The sequence below is a fragment of the Tachyglossus aculeatus genome, chromosome 2, assembly GCF_015852505.1.
Source record: "Tachyglossus aculeatus isolate mTacAcu1 chromosome 2, mTacAcu1.pri, whole genome shotgun sequence".
NCBI classification, from domain to species: domain Eukaryota; kingdom Metazoa; phylum Chordata; class Mammalia; order Monotremata; family Tachyglossidae; genus Tachyglossus; species Tachyglossus aculeatus.
Window position 1 is genome coordinate 88,480,853 of NC_052067.1, and position 26,609 is coordinate 88,507,461.

The window sequence follows — 26,609 nt, forward strand, 5'->3', positions numbered from 1 at the left end:
CCAGGCACTGAATTAAACACAGGGGTAGACTTTTAGACTGTGAGCCCACTGTTGGGTAGGGACTGTCTCTATATGTTGCCAACTTGTACTTCCCAAGCGCTTAGTACAGTGCTCTGCACACAGTAAGTGCTCAATAAATACGATTGATGATGATGATAAGCTTATCAGGTTGAACAGAGTATTTGTCCTATATGGTTCTCACAGTCTTATTCCCCATTTTAGAGATAAATGAAGCACAGAGCAGTTAAATGACTTCCCAAGGTCACACAGCAGACAAGTGACAGAGTCAGGATTGGAACCCAGGCATTCTGACATCCATGCCAGTACTCTATCCACTAGGCCATGCTGCTTCTCAATCATGAATCAAAAATTACCAATTACCAACTATTTGGTGTGTTTATGTTATTTGGGGTCTATGCCTTATAGTCAGGACTGTAAAATGATTATGAACAGTACATCTGCTTCCTAAAGGCCATCATAAGATTTCCTTCCCTAACACACTTATTTTTCAGAACAACACACCTCCTAATAAACTTTCAATCGGTCAATCAATCAATGGTATTTATTGAGCACTTACTATGTGCAGGGCATTGTTCTAAGCACTTGATGGAGTATAATACAAGACAATTAGCAGACAGGTTCCCTGCCAATAATGAGTTTATAGTGTAAAACAAAACACCACAGATCTTGGCTTCAGTACCGTTAATTCTGCCCTGGAAATAAGCTGCACACTCATTTTTTCCCAGTAGTTTAACAGAAATAAGGAGCCTACAAACAAATATTTTAGCATCCATATACTCTTCCAAATAAATGACTTTGTCAAAGTAAAGCTTCTCTCCTTGTTATAGCAAGTCCAGTCAAATGTCTCTGTTTAGCATGCCAGAAGTCTTGCTAGTGGGAAAGCTGTGTTTACAAAACTGGATTCTCTTTTAATTCAAACTGAAACACTAGCTGGAGGCTCTGGCCTCAAAAACATCTTTCAGATCAACCGGACTTTGTTTTCATAGCCCCGTGAACATCTACTTTGTAGTATTTCCAACTGGGAAAGATGACCGGTCAGCTGTAGAAATCAGAAGTTAACCCTCCTAGAAGATGTCATTAAAAATCCATATTCTCAATATTGGGAAAAAAAAAGCAAAAACCTGATTGGATCCCAGAAGAGAGTGAACAGAGTATACTTTACCCCTTTTGGCCGAAAGAAGCCGTCAATGCATGATTCGCAGTTGATGCCTGTGGTGTTTTCGGTACAGTTAATGCACACACCACCCCCGATGTACTTTCCATTGATGTTCAGACTCAGATTTCTGCTGGCGACATTTTCATCATAATAGCACTCTTCAGCCTTTCCATGACAATTGCATGCTGCGCAAGGGAAAGATCTGTTAGCAAACCTCACATCTGGGTACCTGACATGGTAGAAGCAAAGTTAGGGATGTAGACAATGAAGAAAGGGATGGCCCACTCCCATCTTAAGGATAGCTGTCAAGGAAGGCAACTGTTTTACCAACATCCTTTTACCCTCTCTGTGGGCAGAAACACAGGCTAGTTGAACCACGGTTCAACACAATATCAGCATTGCTTATACACTTAAGACTGACATCAGAGTGCAACAGTTGATGTTGCATAATTAGCAATCCTTTAAGACCCTATCTACTCTGTGGTGGGTTTTAGGTCATATTTGAACCTTGTCTCCCCAAGGATGGGGCCACAGAGTTATTCAGCAATATGCAAGTATTGGGATGGGCCAGAGAAGAAGAAGGGAAAGGATGGGAAGGAAAGGGAAAGGAAGGGAAGGGAAGCCTTAGAGTTCAGTAAATCGGGGTAATTCCTTCAAAGTCTGCAGTTCAGAGCTCCCTATCAGTACTGGCACAAGCAGCAGAGCAACTCTGAGTGGTCTCAAATCAGCATCCAGGAACCAGTGGTTCTTGAACTCATTCCCAGAAGTAAGGAGCATCTGCCTGAGGATCAGAATAACTAAACCAGGAAGTAAATCCATTCCTGGAACCTCCTCCTACCCACCAAGCTCAGAAGTGACCCTGAAGCTCATGCCTTGTGTGACTATCCCTGGGAGAAAAAGCACTTGGTTGGACGAGGATCAGGTTCACATCCTAGATGCTAAAGATGAAGTTCAAATAGGTCACAATTTCATCAAAGGGAGTCTGTCGGCAGACATGTAAAAACAGCATTCCTAGTAAGCCGTCTTTCTTCATTCTGACATTTCTGTTGCTTACAATTGCATTTGTTGAAAAAAGGGAACAACTTGTCAGTGAACGACTTTCTCTGCTATTAAAATTAACAAGGTCCACTCACAAATAGAATCAGCATTATTTGTACGTTATATTTTTCTCAGTTTTTTTTATAGAAAGTGAAATATTTCAAACGTTCCTTATTCTTGAATTGTGACAAGTGTCAGCATAAATTATTGTCAAATGGGCCATGCCATGGAAATTTTCAAAATGTCAATAAAATAGAAAAATGAAAACGAAATAATTCAGAACCCAAAATTTCAGTTGCAATAGGAGTCTCACCACCTCATCCAAATCCTGACAATAAGCCATTTGTCTTTGAGTTATATAGTTCTCAAAAAAGAGTCTGGTGACACCAGAAAATGAAAATTTATGTTACCATTATGTTTCAGACTAACAATCTATGAAAGTTCAGTAATTACTGCATGCCCCTCATTTATAGTTCAAGGAATTCATGTTAAAATCCATAACTGGAAAAATGATGAGGGAAATTAATTTAAAAAACAATTTGCAAGAACTAGAAAGATAGCTAAAGGTTAAGATGAAGCCATCACAAGCTTGTCAAAAAGCAATCAGACCAAACAATCTAATATTCTACTGCCTCGAAAGATTGGTAAAAGGAATCAATGTGGCATACCTCTCCCCAAGTAAGATTTTTTACCTGGCTCAATGTAAAATAGGTATCATTATTATGATTATTATTTTGGCTTTTTTTTTTTAAGATCATCATGTGCTAAATGCTGGGTCATTAAATCAGATAGAGTCTCTATGCCACACAGGGCTCACAATCTATCATCCCCATTCATTACATATGAGGAAACTGAGCTCCAGAGAGGTGAAGTATTCATTCATTCAATCGTATTTATTTAGTGCTTACTGTGTGCAGAGCACTGTACTAATCAATTGGAAAGTACAATTCAGCAACAAAGAGAGGTAAACCCTGCCCACAACAGGTTTACAGCCTAGAAGGGAGTAGACTTCCTGGGGACCCCAGGAACTGCCTCTCTATAATTACTGAAAACTGATGAAGCATGGTTAAAGTGAATTACCCGTTTTGAAACTATCTGTAAACAGCAGATACATTAGGCTGGCTGTCAGTAATGCATGGCAGTATCAAGAAGTTTCAGGAATCAGGATTCAAAATGCTTTAGAGGAATAGGATGAATGGCCTAACCTTCTTCAGAGATTGTGGAGACTTCGCAGGGAACAGGGAGAAACAGCTAGGCCTAGTGAAACGAACCCAGGCATGGGAATCAGAGGACCTGGGTTTTCAACCTGGCCCTACCATTTGTCTGCTGTGTGATTTTGGGCAAGTCTTCTCTGTGCCTTAGTTACTTCAACTGTAAACTGGGTATTAAGACTGGGATCCCCAGGTGGGACATGGACTGTGTCTAACCTGATTAGCTTATATTTACCCTGGCACTTAATACAGTGCCTGACACATAATAAGTGCTTAGCAAATACCATTAAAAAAAACAAAAAGGTGGGAGCGTTAGGTGATGAGTAGGATGTAACTGGAAGCAATAGCCAAAGCTCACCACTTAAATAGCACCCTGAACAGATACAGCACTCTCTTATTTTCCCAAGTGCTTTCCTATCAGTTATCTCATTTTAGTCTCACAACATCCCCATGACATAGAGTGAGGAAGGTATTTGCTTCTTCATTTTTTAGATCAGGAAATCAGGACAGAGAGAAGTTAAGCAACTTGCCCAGATTGTGCAGCGGTCCAGTGGCAGAGCTGAAATTGGAACTCAGGTCTCCTGATTTCCTAGAAACATGCTCTTTCCACTGAACAACACAGTCTCCATTTACTTCTGGGAACTATTTAACCTTCCCTTACTGCATCTCTGCCACTCATGTGCAAATGGGAATAGATTAAAGCAAATAGTGGAAGAGCCTACAAGACAAAAGGAAACCAGAAAGGGTTGGAGGAGGAGGGATGGTGGAATTGGAGCAGCAGGGATGTGGGGTGGCTGGATGGCATGAGCAGAAACCATCAGGAAATGAGGGCACCATCCTTCATCTACTTCCCAGGTGAAGTCAGCCTGACACTCAATCAAAGCAGTTCAAATTCCATTTAGGTGGCAAATGCAAAGTAACACATTTCAGAAGGAACTATGAATACTAAAACTTGTGAACTCAAAACAGAGCAGAAGAAAAGATCGGGGGAGTCATACTAGCCTCAAACTGAAATTGAATCTATAATTCAGGTCTAGGCTACAACAAGGTAAAACTGCATTCTGGAACTCATCAGCTGGGATAGCATCTACTTGAGCATGCCCCCATCTCTGCTCATCAGACGTCAGACCTCAGCTAGAGGCCCATGGCTACTGTGTTTACAGAAACATGTGAGAAATTTTAGAGGTGTAGCAGAGGCAGAGAGGTACCTATCCAGGCACTGCTACAAGCTGCTGAGAATTAATTCTCTTTTTAAAACTCTCCAGTGGTGGCCATTCCCCATCTCTCTTGGCAACTTATTTTAATGTTTAACAAAACTTCTTCCTAGACTTAGAGATCCCATCTGTGCTCTCTAAATCTGCTCTCTCTTTCTTCTGATCTCTGTGGGTCAGGAACACCTGGTCACTGTCCTCTGGGTGAGATCTTCTGCTCTATTTTAGAAGTTGTTAAGTCTCTCCTCGGGAGTTCTTCTAGTAATAATAATAATTGTGTTGTTGTCTTATGCTGCCGAGTCATGTCTGACCCATAGCAACGCAATGGACACATCTCTCCCAGAATGTCCCACTTCCATCTGCAATCGTTCTGGTAGTGTATCTGGGCATGTTACTCCCCTCCTCAAAAATCTCCAGTGGCTACCAATCAACCTATGCATCAGGCCAAAACTCCTCACCCTTGGCTTCAAGGCTGTCCATCACCTCGCCCCCTCCTACCTCACCTCCCTTCTCTCCTTCTACAGCCCAGCCCACACACTCCACTTCTCTGCCGCTAATTTCCTCACTGTGCCTCATTCTCACCTGTCCCACAGTCGTCCCCCCGGCCCTCGTCATCCCCCTGGCCTGGAATGCCCTTCCTCCGCACATCCGCCAAGCTAGCTCTCTTCCTCCCTTCAAAGCCCTACTGAGAGCTCACCTCCTCCAGGAGGCCTTCCCACACTGAGCCCCTTCCTTCCTCTCCCCCTCCTCCCCCTCCCCATCCCCCCTTACCTCCTTCCCCTACCCACAGCACCTGTATATATGTATATATGTTTGTATGTATTTATTACTCTATTTATGTATTTATTTTATTTGTACATATTTATACTATTCTATTAATTTTATTTTGTTAATATGCTTTGTTTTGTTCTCTGTCTCCCCCTTCTAGACTGTGAGCCCACTGTTGGTTAGGGACCATCTCTATATGTTGCCAACTTGTACTTCCCAAGTGCTTAGTACAGTGCTCTGCACACAGTAAGCACTCAATAAATATGATTGAATGAATGAATGAATGTATCCCTAGAGTTTTCTTGGCAAAAATATGGAAATGGTTAGCCATTGTCTCCTTCCGCGCAGTAAACCTGTCTCTGCCCTTGACTCTCTTCTATGCCACTGCTGCCCAGCACAGGTAAGTTTTGACTTGTAGCAGATTGCCTTCCACTCACTAGCCACTGCCCAAGCTAGGAATGGAATGGCTATGCCTCTGCTTGATTCTCCCTCCTATAGTCAAGACTGGAAGGGTACTGGAAACTCTCCAGGTGTGACCCTGAGAGGAATAATAATTGTGGTATTTCCTAAATGCCAAACTCTGAACTTAGCACTAGGATAGATACAAGATAATCAGGTCCCACAGTGTAAGTAAGAAGGAGAACAGGTTTTGAATCCCCATTTTGCAGATGAAGGAACTGAGACCCAGAGAAGTTAAGTGACTTGCCCAGGGTCACATGGCAGGCAAGTGACAGAGATAGGATTAGAACACAGGTCCTCTGATTCCCAGCTATTTGCTCTATCCACTAGGTAACCCTGCTTCTCAGGTGGAATCATCTTCCTTCATTAACCAAGTCCTCCTATGTTTTGTTACCACGAATCACTTGATCATTGCATTGTGTCACAGGAAGACAAAAATAATGTTTTTCTAATCAATTTTATGGGCAGCACCACACTGTGGAATGCTAGATATGATTGGGCCAAATGTTGGTTCTTGGTAGTATCTACTTAAACTTCTGGTCAAAAAAATGGAACAAACTCTGAGAGTACTACAATTTCATCCATTCTCCAGTTGGGCTCCATGGAAGCCTCAAATCCTCCTGAGGTCAAAACAGAGTAACCAACCTCCCCTCCTTCCTCCTTAAATCTCCCTGGCAGTATGCTTGTGCCAGTTATTTTTGGACAGATTGTGGTATTTGGTACTTACCATGTGCCAGGCACTGTACTAAGCACTGGGGTAGGTACAGGGTAAGTGAGTTGGACACAGTTCCTGTCCCAAATAGAGCTCAGTCTTAATCCTCATTTTTCAGATGAGGCAATAAGCACAGAGGAAGTTAATTGACTTGCAAGATCACACAGCCGACGTGACAGAGCTGGGATTAGAACCCAGGTCCGTGATGATGATGGTATTTATTAAGCGCTTACTATGTGCCATGCACTGTTCTAAGCACTGGGGTAGATACAAGGTAATCAGGTTGTCCCATGTGGGGCTCACAGTCTTAATCCCCATTTTACAGATGAGGGAACTGAGGCCCAGAGAAATGAAGTGACTTGCCCAAAGTCACACAGCTGACAAATGGTAGAGATAGGATTAGAACTTGTGACCTCTGGCTCCCAAGCCCGTGCTCTTTCCAGTAAGCCACACTGCCTACCAAGCCATGCTGCATTTCTTGGATTGGGAGCTGCAGGGATGGGGGCCACTAAACTACCTTGTGTATTTATCACTCTGAGAGGGCATTATCTCTGATCTCCCCACATCATTTCCCTCCCAACTGCTTGTGCCCCCACTAAGCACTCAGGTACTCACCCACTGCCTCTTCCCACGTACTTACCAATCAGTGGCAGTTATTGAGCCCCTACTGTGTGCATATCACTGTACAAAGCAATTGGTGGCAGTTATTGAGCCCCTACTGTGTGCATATCACTGTACAAAGCAATTGGTGGCAGTTATTGAGCCCCTACTGTGTGCGTATCACTGTACTAAGCACTTGGGAGAGAACAGTACAACAGAGGTAGTGGACACTTTTCATGCCCATAAGGAGTTTACAGTCTAGAAGGCTTACTTATGTCCATATCTTTATACTTGATTGCTTCCCCTAAACGTAATTTATTTTGGTGTGTGATGACCACTTCCTCTGGCCCCCATGCTAGGAAAGGGAGGAGGAAGAAAGGAGAGTCACTCCTTGGTATCCCTTCCTGAAGTGTAAGCCAAACCAGAGAGGAGGATTGGGGAAGAAACAAAGGAGCTAGGTTAGGGTAAGGAGAGAGAATCTTGGAGTGTTCTGGAAACTCTGTTATCTTGGACTCTCCCAAGCACTTAGTAGAGGGGTTAGCATATAGTAAGCACTTAGAAAAGTAGTGTGTCTCAGTGGAAAGAGCACAGGCTTTGGAGTCAGAGGTCAGGGATTCAAATCCCGGCTCCGTCACTTGTCAGCTGTGTGACTTTGGGCAAGTCACTTAACATCTCTGTGCTTCAGTTACCGCATCTTTAAAATGGGGATTAAGACTGTGAGCCCCCCGTGGGACAACCTGCTTACCTTGTATCCTCCCTGGCACTTAGAACAGCGCATTGCACACAGTAAGCGCTTAATAAATGCCATAAAAAAGTGTCATTGATTCTGGACAGACCCTGGACTCTGGACAGACTCAGGGTCCAGGGAGGCATCAGAAAATATCCCTGGAGGTGCAGAGTCTAGTGGCCAAGACTCCAGAGGAGCAAGTCTCCTGCCCCCAAGGGGGAAAAGAATGTGGACCCCGGGTCATTTACGGGGAAGTTCAGAGGGTCCTGGGGGAAGAAATAATAGATTCAGAAAAATATGGCTTCAACTGTATTTGTTGTGGTTGTGATCTTCCTAAGAACATATTAAATATTGCAGAGATTCTTGGTGTCTGTCTGCGGTAGGGGCTGGGAAAGAAGCCCCAGGTGTCACTGAGATGGGTGACCCAAGGAGCCATGGACACAAATTATTTGTCCGTGGACTTCCTGCAGCCAGCCCTGGGAGGGGGGTAGTTGGCTACTTCCCCAACACCCTCTATGCTTTTGGAAAATATCTGGCCTTCAGGCACAGAGTGGTGGCAGCAAGAGTGGGGCAAGACTTGGGGGCAATGAGTAGAACATCTCAAAACCTGCAGTAGAAGAACAAAAAAACTAGAAGGTTTTAGGAGCCAACAGAGGCGGACAGATCTGGGCACCCCTACAGTGACTCTGAGGGCTCTTTTGACAGGGATTTAGGGCTGAAAATGCCTGAGAACATCACTTGGTGCCTGTGTCCTCAAAATACTTTAAGCTCCACGAGAGCAATGATCATGTCTACTACTTCTATTGAACTTTCCTAAGTACTTAGTACAATGCTCATTAATGGGATTGATTGGAGGATGAGAAAATGTGAAAAAGACCCAAAAGCTGAGGGGTACCATATGAAGTCCCTGATAGCAGTCAGTGGAAGATTCCTGCCACCGCCTCCCCATGATGGAAATTCGTGGTGGCATGTAATGACCACAGTGGTATTTATTGAGCACTTACTATGTGCTGAGCACTGTACTACGCACTTGAGAGAGTAGAATTGGCAGACACTTTACCTACCCAGAGCAAGCATACAGACTAGAAGGGGGAGACATACATAAATAATTTATAGTATTTAATATTATAATTTAATATATATGTGAGTGTTTGGGGGTTTAGGGTTAGGCAAGTATCAAATGCCCAAACAAAACAGATCCAAGTGCACAAATGAAGTGTGGCTCAGTGGAAAGAGCACGGGCTTTGGAGTCAGAGGTCATGGGTTTGAATACCTACTCCTCCACATGTCTGCTGTGTGACCTTGGGCAAGTCACTTAACTTCTCTGAGCCTCAGTTACCTCATCTGTAAAATGGGGATTAAAGACTGTGAGCCCCATGTGGGACAACTTGATTACCTTGTATCCCCCCCAGAGCTTAGAACAGTGGTCTGCACATAGTAAACGCTTAACAAATGCCATCATTATTATTATTATTATGAAGCAAAAGGGAGAAGGAGCTGGGGGGGAAAAACATTCAATCAGGGAAACCGCAAGTGCATTGTGGGCAGGGAACATGTCCATCCTCGTGTCTCTCTCCACTTCAATCCATACTTCATGCTGCTGCCCGGATTATCTTTGTCCAGAAACGCTCTGGGCATATTACTCCCCTCCTCAAAAATCTCCAGTGGCTACCAATCAATCTGCGCATCAGGCAGAAACTCCTCACCCTGGGCTTCAAGGCTGTCCATCACCTCGCCCCCTCCTACCTCACCTCCCTTCTCTCCTTCTACTGCCCAGCCCGCACCCTCCGCTCCTCCACCACTAATCTCCTCACTGCACCTCGTTCTCGCCTGTCCCGCTGTCGACCCCTGGCCCACGTCATCCCCCGGGCCTGGAATGCCCTCCCTCTGCCCCTCCGCCAAGCTAGCTCTCTTCCTCCCTTCAAGGCCCTGCTGAGAGCTCACCTCCTCCAGGAGGCCTTCCCAGACTGAGCCCCTTCCCTCCTCTCCCCCTCGTCCCCCTCTCCATCCCCCCATCTTACCTCCTTCCCTTCCCCACAGCACCTGTATATATGTATATATGGTTGTACATATTTATTACTCTATTTATTTATTTATTTATTTTACTTGTACATTTCTATCCTATTTATTTTATTTTGTTGGTATGTTTGCTTCTGTTCTCTGTCTCCCCCTTTTAGACTGTGAGCCCACTGTTGGGTAGGGACTGTCTCTATGTGTTGCCAATTTGTACTTCCCAAGCACTTAGTACAGTGCTCTGCACATAGTAAGCGCTCAATAAATACGATTGATTGATTGATTGATTATCAACTCTGTTATATTGTATTCTCCCAAGCACTTAGTACAATGTTCTGCATACAGTGAGAGCTCAATAAATAGGATTGATTTAATGAAGGCCTCTTGGAGGATATTTGAATTTAATAATGCCTTGAAAGCGGGGAGAGTGGTGGACTGGTATATATAGAGGGAGAGGAGCTTCAGGATAAGGGAAGGTTATGAAAAAGTGGTTGACTGCGAGATAGATAAAATTGGGGCTTAGTGAGTAAATCGATCCTAGAGGAGTAAAGTGTGCAGTTTGGGCTGTAGTAGTAGGAGATCAGTGAGATAAGGTAAAAGGGAGCAAGCTGACTGAGTGCTTTAAAGCCAATGGCAAGGAGTTTCTGCTGGATGTGGCGGTGTGTGTGCAACCATTGGAAGCTCTTGCAGAGGTAGAGAGACGTGAAGTGAACTTTTTTTAGAAAATGATCCATGCAGCAGAGTGAAGTATGGACTGGAGTAAGAAGAGACAGGAGGCAGAGAGGTGAGCAAGAAGACAGATGCACCAGTCAAGGTGGGATAGGATAAGTGCTTGGATAGCGTGGTAGCTGTTGGGGTGGACAGGAAAGGGCAGATTTAAGCACTGTTGTGAAAAACCTCTTCGCAAACTCACAAAGGCCCAGCTGCTCCTCCATGGTGGGGAAACGTAGGGAGGGGATGGGCTCTATATAAAAAGACACACCTTACAACTACGTTCTGCCTTTCTTCCTAGGATTTCAGAACACTCCACAAACTCTCATCTGTTAAATTCTCCTAATATTCTGGGAAGGTCAATAGGACAGAGTGATTACTTCCCACAGCAAAACAGCTGTGAAGATAAAAGTTCACATGGGCTGCCTACTGCCTAACTTGAACACACTTTCCACCAGATTACTCATGCAAAAATATGGGAGAGCTGATGCTATGGGAATCTCCTGGGTTTCTCCAAGTCAAATCTTAACCAAAAGGTTGCAACAAGGGGCATAAATCTGAAGAGACAATCTGCTACTGTGGCTTCCAAAGTCACAAAGCTTGCCTTGTGGATGACTATCAGAGTCTTGAATGGATTTCTTGAGGGTCCCAAACTCGCTCACCAGGGAATGAATTATTTGGTATCACCCGAATATGAATAATTAAAATAGTCCTTTTAGGAAAATATGAATATTTCAATGTGTTGCATTCAGATAGTACAGACGTATGAACATACACACTCTCAGGCATGGAAATGCCGTGTTTATTTGTAGATTTACATAAATTTTAAATGGGGAAAGTTTCTGGGCATGTATTCAAACAACACAAATATTTATACAAAAGGATACCCTATATATTTCAAGCAAATTAGGAAATGGAGCCAGAAGCCATAGTCTTTCATTATTATGCCTGATTAAGGGTTAGTGTTAAATAACATTATCCCCACTGTATGTCTAGAGTATTGGTTCAACTCTGAAGAAATTATGTTTAAAAATGTCATTTGCAAGTCAAGTGCAGGAAAAATTAAAGAAATTTGCTTTTTGTGAGCCAGACTTATCCATGCGACTAATCTTACCTCCCTGATCTTCTCCACTTCAGTAATTGTATATATTTCTGTATCTATTTTGTTTCATACCAATAATGATCACTTCTAATTATTTTATTTATATTCTTCTGGCTTCTCTCATTAGATTATAAGCACTTTAAGGATAAGGACTATGCCATTTATTTCTATTTCATGCAGCCCAAGTGCCTAGTACAGAATTTGGCACACAAAAGGTTTCAATAAAGGCTGTTGAGAATGATGCTGCAAAGATAAGAAAAGTGCCAAGAGGAAACATTTTCTTTCCACTCTATATAACTATCAGAAAAACCACATAAAACCCAGGCCAGAAAAGTCTTCATTGCCACCGGTTTTACCACCTATTCATATGAGCTACAATCATTTCCCCTTGGCAAATACATCTGGGTCTCTCAGTCCCAGCTGATTCTTAACAATATTTCATAGTTCGTAAGGTCTGGGTTCATAGAACTGGGCCATTTCTCATTTAGTCTCTGTTGCACAGGAAACTACTTCAGGAAGATAGTGGAAGATAGAAGTGGTCAATCAATCAATCATCAATTAACGGTATTTATTGAACACTTACTACATGCAGAGCACTGTACTAAGTGTTTAGGAGATTACAATAGATACATTCCCTGCCCATAACGAGCTTACAGTCTAGAGGGAAGAAGTGGTCATCGCCTAATACCATGAACAAAGTTACTCCTGGATCAGAGGAATGGTCCAACCAGCCAATCAACAGGATCCTGGGAGGCACCATGTCAATACTGCCCTCCATGGCACCTACTTGATGAATCCAAACAGACCACTTACCTTCCCTAACTTTCTTCACCACACTTATAACATTACCATAGTAACCTGGAAAGCAGCATGTACTAGGTAACACAGGCCAGAGAACAAAAGACCTGGTTTCTAATCCTGAGTCCACCACTCACTGCTGTGTGACTTTGAGCAAGTCACTTAACTTCTCTATGCCTTAGTTCCCTCATCTGCAAAATAGGGATTCAATACCTCTTCTCCCACCTACTTAGACTGTGATCCCCATGTGGGACCTGATAGGCTTGTACTTCCCAAGCGCTTAGTACAGAGCTCTGCACACAGTAAGCGCTCAATAAATATGATTGAACGAATCTTGCATCTACCCCACGTTTAGTACAGTGCTTAGCTCACAGTAAGTGCTTAAATACCACAATTATTACAACGGATCTTTAGCCCATGAATTAATCCAAACCCTTCTTGGACCTCTGATGCTTGGCCTATCTCATTTCCTGTGTAGATGAATTCCATATGTTTGCCACCTGCTGATTAGTCAGTCAGAAATTGGACAAGGAATGAAGTAGTTTGAGAGAAGAACTGCTCGACTGGACAAAAGGAACAGATGGGAGAGTTAAGAAATGAAGGAAATGATCTAAGCAAAATCCCACTAGAGGACTTTGTAGCCAGACTGAGAACAGGATTGTCGACCTAATAAAAAGAGACAAAAGGTAACCAGGGACCAACAGAGGTCTGAGGATTTTACCATCATCATACTGAGTCAAAGCCAGGAGGCCTTCCCCAACTAATTTCTACTGTCCCCAGACTATATCCCCACAAAGGCAACTTCAGCACTTGTGTATTCACAACTGACTGTAGCACTAATGAATATTCATTAACTCAATCGTATTTATTGAGTGTTTACTGTGTGCAGAACACTGGACTAAGTGCTTGAGAAAGTGTGAATAGTGCTATTGATTGATTGATTGAAGATAATTGCTGTACCGCTGGGCTCACTGCACTCTGGTTCTGGGAAGAAAGCAAAATTAGAAATGAAGAAACTGGAGGGAAGGAAGCAACTCAGAGGAGAAATGATCAAGGCCCAAACAGGAAATTGGCTTTGAGGGTGAAGAAAAACAGAATGTACTTGAATACGTGGTTGAGAGTAGAAGTAAAATTTGAAAAGAACATTGGACTACGCCCCTCAAGGGGAGGGGACTGTATATTTTACTTCTATTGTATGTTTCCCAAATATCCAGCTCAGAGCTCTACACACAGTGGGTGTTCAATAAATGTAATATTTCCATTAGGCCATGATGCTTTCCTAATATTTCTGATAATGAAGACAATTAGGACAAAGAAATATTCAGGAATTCAAGATACAGATATGATCCTCTATATGAGAGATGGATGTCTGAGAAGTAAGACGAGTGGGATTGCTGAGAAAGCCAAAGAATTCAGTGTCAGCCACAGGTTAAATAGAAAAAGATCTATTCTAACTCGTAGATTGTGAACCCCCTTGACACAATGCTTAATTCCAACTCTGTATTCTCCCAGAACTCAGAAGAGTGCTTTGCAAACAGTAAGTGTTTAATAGGTATTATTACTACTACTACTGTCTTTCTTATGGTATTTTTTTTTCTTATGGTATTTGTTAAGTGCTTATTATGTGGCAGGCATTGTACTAAGGATTGTGGTAGATACAATCTAATCAGGTTGGACACAGTCCATGTCCCACATGAGGCTCAGAGTCATAATAATAATAACTGTGGTATTATTAAGTGCTTACTATGTGCCAAGCTCTGTTCTAAACTCTGTGGAAGATACGGGATGATCAATCCCTGTCCCAATCCCCATTTTACAGATGAGGTAAGTGGGGCACAGAGAAGTGAAGTGACTTCTTCAAGGTCAGAGAGCAAGTAAGTGCCAAGTAAGAACATATTTACTATTCTATTTATTTTATTTTGTTAATATGTTTTGTTTTGTTGTCTGTCTCCCCATTCTAGACGGTGAGCCCGCTGTTGGGTAGGGACCATCTCTATATGTTGCCAACTTGGACTTCCCAAGCGCTTAGTACAGTGCTCTGCACACAGTAAGCACTCAATAAATACAGTTGAATGAATGAATGAAAAGTGGCAGCCACAGGATTAGAACTCAGGTCCTTCTGACTCCCATACCTGTGCTCTATCACTAGGCCATGTACTATCTCATCTCGATTAATATAGGGCTTAGACTGTGAGCCCACTGTTGGGTAGGGACTGTCTCTATATGTTGCCAATGTGTACTTCCCAAGCGCTTAGTATAGTGCCGTGCACACAGTAAGCGCTCAATAAATACGATTGATTGATTGATTCAAAGGAGGAAATTTCAGATTGCACAGAGCCTCTAGAACATACCTTCACATTCAGTCTTGAGGAGAAAGGTCCCAGCTTCCCAAGGCTTTTGGTGAAAGCCTGGACAGCACTGATCGCAGCTATCTCCACAGGTGTTGTGTTCACACTCACAGCGAGATTTCTAATCACAAAAAAGAAAGTCAAGTGGAGCATTTGCTTTAAGGGGCTTATTGGAGCTCTTGGGGGTATAGGAGAGAAATAACCTTTGACTATGTATATTATTAACTCAATACTACTTGTTACAATTATATTGTTTTATTTACCACAACTGGAAAATTCTCACCTGTTCAATTCTTCATATTCTTGCTTATGTGCACACTATTCAATAACCTCTCACCTGGTTTAAAGACCTGCAACAGGGTTCCTCCACAGTAACTAGCTAGCTCCCCCAGAAAGCTGGGAGAAACTGCTTTTGAAAAAAATGCAATAAGAACCCATTAACCCAAATTAAGTCATCAGTTTATTCAAACCTCTCTGTTTGCACAACTTTATGTAGTCTAGTTTTTCACCTGCTGAATGAATCAAACAAGGGCATTTAGTGAGCACTTACTGTGGGCAGAGCACTGTACTAAGCACTTGGGAGAGTACAATACAACAGAGTTGGTAGATATGTTCTCCGTTCACAAGTAAGCTTACAGTCTAGAGGGGGAGAACTTCATCTTAAAAGTCTCATCTTTCGAACTTCATTAACTGCTCTTTTGCCCTGACATTGTGGAATTGTGGGGACAACCCTTCTTTCTGTAATACACAGCCCTAATCTCTTGTTGGTTACCAGAAGTTTACTTACCATAAGTGGCAATGAAATGGCTACCTTGGATTTAGACAGTAGATAGAAAAGGGAGTCAACCCACTTGTCAGTTTGAATTATGTTATTTATTTAAAATTAATAACAGGGTTCATGTTAAGTTAAAAGCCCCCCTGTAAATGACAAATATTTCAATATTTCTCAGTTTGACTACACAAAACCTTTCTGACCTTTGGATCCCCAGTTCTGGTCACAAAAATATTTATAGGTAGGAAAGAGACAGTCACTAAAGCTTTTTTTCCCCATTTCATTGCATAGGAAAAATCTTGATTAATATTGCAAAAGAAATGGAGAGCCTGACTGATTCTGGACTTTCCCTTCAGCTAAATCACACTGCATGCTATCACAGCTAAAGAGTTTTTGAAACGAATAGGCCAGTTTGAAGCATTAAAAAAAGGCTTGTGCAAATACCGTTGAGGCGGATTTCAAAGTCTATCGTTTCGGCTCACCCACCTCATCCCCCCACAGCTTGGCTTCATTCTTTCAATCATATTTATTGAGCGCTTACTGTGAGCAGAACACTGTACTAAGCACTTGGGAAATACAAGTCGGCAACATATAGGGACGGTCCCTACCCAACAATGGGCTCACCGTCTAGAAGGGGGAGACGGACCACAAAACAAAACATGTAGACAGGTGTCAAAATCATCAGAATAAATAGAATTATAGCTATACGCACATCATTAACAAAATAAATAGAATAGTAAATATGTACAAATAGTTACACGTAGCTACCCTATCCAAGTAAGGACCTGACATTAGTTGGCAGGATGCCCTAACTGCCAGCGTGAATCAGAGACCATGTTGCAGTCTCCTGACTGCATTTTGCCCCAGGGTAGTATAAATATACATACATTTGTTGCTGGATCAAGAGGGCAAGCTCTTGCATGACCATAGCAGATACACATCCCGCCAACAGAAATATCCTTGACTGAGTAGTAATACTGCAAAGGGAAACAGAGACACTTCAGTTTAGAGGAGGTAATCCCATCAAGTTTGTTTCTGGAAATAACGTTAGAAAATACTCGGTTAGCAAGTATACTATTTGAAGGACTCACATTGAGAAAAGTGTAGCCATGGGTTTTAGAATGATTGTGAACGGTGCACCTTACCACAAGTCATTCATTCATTAATTCAGTCATATTTATTGAGCGCTTACTGTGTGCAGAGCACTGTACTAAGCGCTTGGGAAGTACAAGTTGGCAACATATAGAGACAGTCCCTACCCAACAACGGGCTCACAGTCTAGAAGGGGAAGACAGACAACAAAACAAAACATGTGGACAGGTGTCAAGTCGAAAGAACAAATAGAATTAAAACTAAATGAACATCATTAACAAAATAAATAGAATAGTAAATATGTACAAGTGAAATAAATAGAGTAATAAATCTGTACAAACATATATACAGGTGCTGTGGGGAGGGGAAGGAGGTAGGGCGGGAGGGATGGGGAGGAGGAGAGGACAAAGGGGGCTCAGTTTGGGAAGGCCTCTTGGAGAAGGTGAGCTCTCAGTAGCTTGAAGGGAGGAAGAGAGCTAGCTTGGTGGATGTGTGGAAGGAGGGCATTCCAGGCCAGGGGGAGGTCATGGGCCAGGGGTCGATGGTGGGACAGGCGAGAACGAGGTACAGTGAGGAGGTTAGCTGCAGATGAGTGGAGGGTGAGGGCTGGGCTGAAGATAACACATTGTTACTCATAATAAAATGTAAAACATTCAACACCTTGAAGAAATTCTGATATTACTACAGCAGCTCCATTAAGCATCAGGCACGGATTTTTTTTTTCTTTGATGTAACATATCAGGGAAATGCATTAAATGCATCATTAACTGAGATGGTTCTGTCTTAGAGACTAAGAATTCCAGTCAGGGTAAATTGAATTAAAAGAGTAAAGTGAAGAGTGGGACAGGGATAGGTTGGGGATTTTTTTTCCCCTCCAAAATTCCAACAGCAACTCTGCTGGCAGGAACCCAGCATCTTTGACCCAAGTAGTCAATAACTTAATTTTCACATTAGGTTTTCACCAAGTTTACAATTCCCACTCTAGTTCTGTTAAACTCTGCACTGTTGGGTAGCTAAGCTAGAAAGAAGAGCTTTTCCTACAATAACTGTGGTATTTATTAAGTGCTTACTATGTGCTATGCACTAAGCTAAACACAAGCGGTCATACAAGATGATCCTATTAGACACAGTACCTGTCTAGGGTCACAGTCTAAGTAGAATGGAGAACAGGTACTCAATCCCCAATTTACAGATGAGGTAACTGAAGCCTCAGGTCACACAACAGGCAAGGGGCAGAGCCAAGAATAGAACCCAGGCCATCTGACTCTCATTCATTCAATTGTTTTTCTTAAGCATTTACTGTGTTCGGAGCACTGTACTAAGTGCTTGGGAAAGTACAATACAACAATAAAGAGTGATAATCCTGATCACAACGAACTCACAATCTAGAGGAGTGGGGAGAGAGGCATCAATATAAATAAACATTAAATAAAAATAATTAAAATTACGGATATATACATAAGTGCTGCGGGGCTGGGAGCAGGGGGAGCAAACAGAACAAGTCATGGCGAAGCAGAAGAGAGGGGTTCTTTTCACTAGCCCAACATGCAGCTACTCAGTGCTGCTAGAAGCAAAATGTATAATGAAAGAGGGTTAAAAGAAATACCCTTTAGATTGCATTTGCATCTCCACAGATGGGACTCATGGAGCCTCGGAGAGTAATTGACAGAAGCACACTGGAGTTCCTGTGTCTCTGGGATTGCTTTAAAGACCCAAGCAACATTGCAGTCCTCTATGAGAGACATCCATTATGCCCAAGATGATGGTAAAAAGGAGATGCAATTGATTTTCATTGATTTTTCTTCCCATGACAGATATACTGTCAGAGAAGTTTTTGTTTTATAGTCATTTTCTTCGGCATTCCCCTCTATCATGCTTCTCCCCAGGTTGGAATGAAAAAGTCGTTCCTAGACTGTCTACCGTCAGAAGCATCATTTGGAAGTAATGATCCCTGTCTGCAAGTAGGGTAAGTTTGAAACAGATCCATCACCCCCTGCCCAGTCCACATTTCCCCTCCTTGTTTCAGGCCTACTTGTTTTCCCCTCGTGCACTGAGAAGCTCACAGAGATGGCAATTAGCCCAAAACTGGTGCCCCCGCCTACGCTGTGGAAATCGGCTATGCACTTAACAGCTTGGGTTCCACGTCCCCGTCCATAACTCCTTTAACTGGGTGGATGTGATCAATAGTGCATTGTATCCTCCTTTCTTTCCCGCTGAAACTTCACATTTTAAAACTGTAATTGAGCTACTTGGCTATAAAATGTCTGCTCCACCGATATTGTCTAAGGAAGGTTAAATGAACCAGGGAACAATGTGGGGGTTGTGGGAGGGATGAAACACAATAATAACTGACAGCGGCTTCCTGCTGATCCTCCGTTTCTTAATCTCACAAATGTTTGCCATTGGAAAGGTGCATTTTTTATTTTTGTTGCTCCTCATGCTGAAGGAATTGTCAGAAAGATGATGTTAAAAATTTTCCTCTGGCATTTTACTTTTAGGGAAGGCAATTATCCACCACTGCTGCTTGACAGACCATAGCAGAGTCTTGCATCTGATGAAGGCAATTTGAATGAAGATAAAAGGGCAATAATTGTGGTATTTATTAAGTACTTAATATGTGCTTAATGTGTAAAGCACTGTGCTCAGCACTGGGATAACTAAAATGCAAATAGATCAGTCACAGTCCCTGCCCTCACAATCCAAGGAAGGAGAACATGTTGCCAACTTGTACTTCCCAAGCGCTTAGTACAGTACTCTGCACACAGTAAGCACTCAATAAATATGATTGAATGAATGAATGAATGAGAACAGGCATTTAATCCCCACTTTGCAGATGAAAGAGCTGAAGTACAGAGAAATTAATGAGGCAGTTAATAGCGTTCAGACCCCCATTCAATCAACACCCAAGGATGAACTTACTCTTCTGGTCACTATGGGATCAATTTCTCTGGGATCTTTGTGGGCAAACATCATCAGGTCGGCATTCAGTGTCCGGATCCTCTGAAATCTCAGGCGAATGTAACGAGCAGAAGTGAAGTCCAGGAGTTCAGGGGAAGGATCATCGGCACTGGGTCTTCCATTGATCAAAGATGTGTGAATCTAAACAAAAGTTTGAAAATATTTAATTCAAGAATCACCCTCTTCATTTGAGGAAAGGGCCACTAATATCATGCTTCAGAGTTCCAGCTAAAGAGACTTCTTAAATGTCAGTTTGTATATACACCACTTATCCTATTGTGCTTCAAGCCGCTCCTGCACCTGGTTACTAGGTATTCATGAGTGAATATAATAACTTGAAACAATAATAATAATAATGGTATTTCTTAAGGGCTTACTATGTGCCAAGCACTGTTCTAAGCTCTGGGACAGATACAAGGTAATCAGGTTGTCCCACGTGGGGCTCACAGTCTTCATCCCCATTTTACAGATGAGGTAACTGAGGCACAGAGAAGTTAAGTGACTTGCCCAAGGTCACACAGCTGACAAGTGGCAGAGCTGAGATTAGAACCCATGCCCTCTGACTCCCAAGCCTGTGCTCTTTCCTCTAAACCACGCTGCCGGGTCAGGAAAATGTTCCAACTAATTCACTAATTTTTCTCTTCTAATGGCATCGGGAATGCTTGGTAAAACAATGCTGGACATCAATGAGAAGTGGTGTTACCTAGTGGATACCGCACAGGCCTGGGAATCAGAGGGACCTCGGTTCTAATCCCAGCTCTGCCACTTGTCTGCTCTGTGACCTTGAGCAAGTCACTTCCCTTCTCTACGCCTCAGTTACCTCATGTGTAAAATGGGGACTAAAAGTGTGAGCCCTTTGTGGGACATGGACTGTGTCCAACCTTATTAAATTGTCTCTACCCCAGCACTTAGTCCAGTGCCTGGCACATAATAAGCACTTAATGAATATCATAAAAAAATGTTTAGGGTTTAGGTGGGGGCATCTTCACCACTCTATCTTTTTTATCATCAGCAATATATACTAAATGGTTACTTTGAGTAGATCTTTGCACTAGGCTGTGGAGAACATAGAAAAAACATAAAAAACCCATTCCTGCCCCCAAGAAGTTGCACTCAAGAGGCAAGTGGAAAAAGAGACAAAACATACAATAAATAATTGACCATAGGTATAAATTAGATAAAATGGAAAAACTAAATAAACAGCCAAATATGCATGTGAGTGCTAATGTGGCTGTTGGGATCACACAAACAAGAACATAGGGATTGATCAGGAAATGTGTTTTGGAGATTATTATTTTGGGAAGTTTTTCAAGGAGAGGACTTTGTGAGCAGGGATCACGTCACTCAATTTATGTTACTTACTGAGTGCCTACTGTGTGCTGAGCACTGTACTAAGCACCTGGGAGAGAGTTGGTAGAAATGTTCTCTGCTCATACGGAACTTACCATCTAGGGGGAAGTGCTTTTAAGCACTTAGTGTAGTGCTTTCTATGCAATACATACTCAACAAATACCACTGATTGATTGATAGAGTGTGATTTAGTGACATTTAAGGGGAAGGAAGTTCCATATGGGGAAAAGGAGTGTTAATGGGAGAGAGATGGGAAAATCACAAGAGAGGAAGAGTTAGTGGTAGAAGAAATCGGATAAGACTTATACAGAACTTCCATTCACCTTGAGATGAGAAGGTAGCTTTTCATGTCCATTAAATGCCGGGGGAAAAAGTTCTTAAGCAAATGTGTTGCACTGGGGTTAAGCATTTTGCATCATATCTTTAAAGAGGGTCTCTGTGTGGTTTACATAATTTCTTAAGATGAGCCACTTAACTCTCTTGCTAAAGGACAAAACAACTGTTTTCAGAAATGAATCAGTGGCAGAGAAGGAAGAAGTTAAAAGAAGGCCCAAACCTCAACTCTTGCTATCGTTCTAGGGACACCATGACCAAGCCTCAGTAGCATGTACAGAAAATGGCTGCTTAGTTTGGTGTTATACAATGCAAATGCGAGTGAGCAAGCGTACATGAGTTAGGATGACAAAATTGGTCAAAGGCACATTTGAGCTTGATACAAAGCAGTAAAACAACATTTACCTCAACAGCCAGGAAACAACAGCTAAAGACAGGCCCTGCTGGTACAGAGCTGTCAGGCAATGGGTGGCCCGTTTTGAGCCAAAATGCTGTTCTGACTGAGAGACTGGGACAGGGCATCAAGCACTGACAGATCCTGAAAGCAACAGATGAAGCCACTTTCCAAAGGACAGACTGAAACTGCAGACGGCTTGAAAGAGATTGCTGGTCACAGTGGAATTTGAAATTGCACCGTTCAAACACTCTAATAGTAAATTTCATGCGTTTTTTTGTCATTGTGGTTTTTTTAATAGGAAAAGACAGGATTATTTAACAAGAAAGGTAACATTTTCAGCAGTTCCTTCACAATTATTTTCCTTTAAGTGAGCCTATAGAGACCCTGACCAATCGAATGCCCATGGAGGACTTCACTTTAAAAATTCAGCAGTCTCTCAGATAAGTACTGCTGAGAATAACCATGTAATGGCTATGTAAGAGAATGAAAAATCTCCCTGCATTAAAACTACATGAGGTATTTCATGTAAGGACAATGGATCTGGTGGTGATATTTCCCCAATCTAAAGGAGAACATCATACTTCACAGTGCTGGACCTCAAAAACCAGAAAAGGCTTTGAGATTTGGAATAGAATGACCACAGAACACAAGTCACGATCAACCTTACTCATCTGGAAGAGAATATGATTTTGAGAGTTGAAGTTTTCCTAGTCTCCTCTGCCACACCCTGCACCTTATTTAATCTATTCAACACCCATCAATTTCTGAATAAATGACTAATTTTTCATCCATCGAAGACCAATGCTGCAGCTGACAATATGCCAATTCCAGGAAGAATAGACCGAGAGCTAATATTGTGAGCCCCATGTGGGACATGGACTGTGTCCAACTTGATTGGCTTCTATCTACCCCAGAACTCAGTACAGTGCCTGATACAGAGTCAGTGCTTGATAAATAACATAAAAAAGGTTAACTGCCATTTATAGTCTAAAGAGGAAGTGCTCAATAAATACGATTGAATGAATAAGAAAGGCCTCGTGCTCTTTAAGAAGACATTTTAAAGCTCATGTGTTCAGGGCTGAATTCAGGCTGTCACACCTGGAGACATCTATTTAGAATTCATTAATTCAATCATATTATTGAGTGCTGTACTTAGTGCTTGAAAGAGGAGAGAGAGAGAGAGAGAGAGAGAGAGAGAGAGAGAGAGAGAGAGAGAGAGATAGAAGAGAGAGAGAAGCGGCATGGCGTAGTGAGAAGCTGCTGCCTGGTGCACGGGCCTGAAAGTCAGAAGGTTCTAATCCTGGCTCTGCCACTTGTCTGCTAAGTGACCTTGGGCAAGTCATTTCACTTCTCTGGGCCTCACTTACAGGATTGAGACTGTGAGCCCCACGTGGGACAGGGACTGTGCCTAACCCAATTTGCATGTAGCCACCTCAGTGCTTAGTACAGTGCCTGGCACATAGTAAGTACTTAAATACCATAATAATAATAATAATAATCCTCTCTCTTTTTCCTGCTCCCACTTAGAAGTCAATTTTTCTGCCTCCCCCACTGTAAGCTCCTCAAGATCAAGGAATGTCTGCCCTGCTTCTGCTGGAGTCTCTCAAGTGTGTAGCACACTGCTTTGTACATGATGGGCACTCAATAAATCAATGGTATTTATTGGGCTCTTCCAATGTGCAGAGCACTGTACCAAGCTCTTGGTCTTGACTTGTCTTAAGCTGTGGAGTTGTCACCCACCCATAGTGACACTATGGGCACATCTCTCCCAGAATGCCCAGCCTCCACCTGCAATCATTCTGGTAGTATATACATAGAGTTTTCTTGGTAAAAATACAGAAGTGGTTTACCATTGCCTCCTTCTGCGCAGTAAACTTGAGTCTCCACCCTTGACTCCCTTCCATGCTGCTGCTACTGCCCAGCACAAGGGAGTTTTAACTTGTAGCAGATTGCCTTCCAATTTCTAGCCACTGCCCAAGCTAGGAATGGAAAGGGTATGCCTCTGCTTTACTCTCCCTCCCATAGTCGAGACTGATAGAGTACTGGAAACTCTCCAGGCTCTTGGTAGAGCACAGTATAACAAAGGTGGTATACCCAATCCCTTCCCAAAAGGAGCATATAGTCTACAAGGAGAGACAGGCAAAATAAATGCCAATGATTTATTGATACTGCTTATATAGAGACCTTTAAAATCTGTTGCTTCCCCCTACCTCTAAATTATTTTAATGTCTGTCTCCGCAGCTTGATTGAAGTTTCTTGAAGGCAGGGATGATGCCTACTAACTCTGTTGTGCTCTCCCAAGTGCTTAGAATGGTGCTCTGCACAGGGAAAGTCCTCAATGAATGCTATTGATTGATAAAACGTTGACTGCTGCTCTTTGTTCAACTTGCTGCAAGCACAGTTGTGTCCCAGCTTAAATCCTACAGTTGCTGCAGTCCAAGGTGAGTTGAACCTTATGGAATGGTGTCAGGGGTAGTGGTGAAGATGAGGCCTTGGCGGTCAAGAGTACATTGCTCCCCCTTTACAGATAATGATAATAATGGTAATAATAATAATGATATTTGTTAAGTGCTTACTTTTTGCCAAGCACTGTACCAAGGTAATCAGATTCCATTTGGGGCTAGCAGTCTAAGTAGGAGGGAGAACAAGTTTGACTCCCCATTTTGCAGTTGAGAGAACTGAGGTACAGAGACATTAAGTGACTTGAGCCAAGATCACACAGCAGGCATGTGTGGGATTAGAAGCCAGGGATATCAAGGGGTTAGGGTTGGGATTGAGCAAGCATGCAGTTGGTTGGTAGCCATCCAATACCTCTTTCTTTTTAGGAGACATATGGGCCTGCTTGAATTTCTACACCTACAGCTAGCCATAGCTCTGTCAACAGAATGACACTAAATATACATATAGACACACACACACACACACACACATATGTATATTTTAAATAGTGTGAAGAAAATCAAGTAATTAACAAGATTCTTAAATCCTTCATAGTACTGACTGCAGTCTTAAACCTTACCTCTTGTTTATCAGCCTGGTCTAGTGGAAAGAGTACAGAACTGGAAGTCAGGATTCCTGGGTTCTAGTCCCTGCTCTGCCACTTGCTCACCGTGGGACCACGGGTAAACAAATTATCTTTGCTTCATTTTTCTCTTATCCAGTAGATTGCAGGTCCTCGAGGGCATGGATCATGTTCACCAACTCTATTGTATTGAACTCTCCCACACATTTAGTACAGTGTTCCATACCCAGGGCTCAGTAAATACCACTGACTGTAAGATAGGAGTAAAGTACCTGTTCTCCCTCCTCTCTATATGGTCTCACTGTGTCTGGTCTAATTATCTTGTGTCTATTCCAGTGCTTAGCATATAGGAAGCTCTACTAAATATCAAGATTATTATTATTAGTGTCCAGGTGCTCTTTGCTCACCTTCCTAAACAACATGGGGAATGTACAGCACAGAGGAATAATGGTATTTCTTAAGCACTTACTATGTGCCAGGTATGGTATTAAGCACTGGAGTACATACAGGTCACACAGGTTAATTGGCTCCCAGTCTTATTCCCCATTTTCCAGATGAGGTACCTTAGGCACAGAGAAGTGACTTGACCAAGGTCACGCAGAAGACACATAGTGGAGCTAGGATTAGAACCCAGATCCTAAGACTCCCAGGCTCATGGTCTATCCACTAGGCAATACTGCTTCTCATCACAGTGATGGAGGCTTCAAAGGGGCATGGGACAAGTGAGACTGAGGTCTTGGGGCAGAAAACAGAGAAGATGGGGAAAGTAAAGAAAAATGAACCAAAAGATGTATGTGAAAAACAGGTGGGGTTGATAGAGGGGAGTCAAATTGTAAAATAATTCTAACTTCATCATTAGGAAGTAAAAACCCCATTCTGACATGCACCTATGGTGCACGAAGGCAAAAGGAAGCCTCTCCTGTGATTAGGTTAGGAGTTTAATATAGGAAGTGTTTAACTTGGGGCAGACTGGTCTGATTTAATGCTCTGGTGAAGTATACTTAGGCTGAACATGGAATTTCCGCATTCTGGATTTCAACATTCAGGTTCTTTCATTTCCTTTGTAAATGGTGCACATGTTCTCATTTAAACAAATAAACCATATGATAGCTACTTAAAGGACTCAGCAAAAGAACATTTCTCCTCCTCACAGCTTAGGCATTTGAAATGAGCTGCTTTGCCAAGCGATCTTCTGAGGATAGTTACTCCCAAGCTGTTCCTGGGATATAAAACCACCCAGCTGTTTGGCCATGCTGTTTGTAGCGGGTTTTGTATGTTCACTTTTCTTTAAAATAAATCACCGCATTGGATAGAACACTTTCCCTAGAATGAACTGAGTAATTCTGTGTAATTCCAATTCACTGAATAAGCACTTAGTCAGTACTCGTTTATTGAATGCTTATTCACAATAAGCATTCAATAAATATGATTTGATTGACTGATAATCTAGCATGTTTTCTGAGGGTTGGGACCTCCTATCTGGAGGTCAAACATCTTCCCAGAAGATATGTTTCTACTCTCAACTCTACTTTCACTGTGCTGGGAGGCAACTGGGAAGGCAGGTGTAGCTTTTTATTTTTTTTGTTACTGTCATCATTGTTGTTGTTATAAATTGATGAGGACTCTGCTATTACAGTTTTCAATATTACATTCCTCCCCACTGTTATTGCAGGGGGCTGAAGGGAAAGATTGACCTCTGAAGTCATGGAAATATGTATCCCAGCTAGTTATAGTTGTCCTTCATATTTGAAGACATCATCATCAATCGTATTTATTGAGCGCTTACTATGTGCAGAGCACTGTACTAAGC

At 42.4% G+C, this 26,609-nt stretch overlaps 1 protein-coding gene and 1 non-coding gene across 2 annotated transcripts in view; both read right to left on the reverse strand.

The window, feature by feature from the left end:
- LAMA2 (laminin subunit alpha 2) overlaps positions 1-26,609 on the reverse strand; it is a 633,073-nt gene that overhangs the window by 350,898 nt on the left and 255,566 nt on the right. The window contains exons 5-8 of the mRNA XM_038760171.1: positions 19,659-19,838; positions 16,535-16,624; positions 14,879-14,996; positions 1,184-1,362 (exon numbers count right to left, since the gene is read on the reverse strand). Of these exons, the coding sequence (XP_038616099.1) occupies positions 1,184-1,362; positions 14,879-14,996; positions 16,535-16,624; positions 19,659-19,838 (567 nt within the window). The remainder of the gene's footprint in view (positions 1-1,183; positions 1,363-14,878; positions 14,997-16,534; positions 16,625-19,658; positions 19,839-26,609) is intronic.
- On the reverse strand, positions 5,816-5,953 carry LOC119924763. Its single transcript, XR_005449459.1, has one exon. It is a non-coding gene; the product is annotated as a small nucleolar RNA SNORA7 (small nucleolar RNA).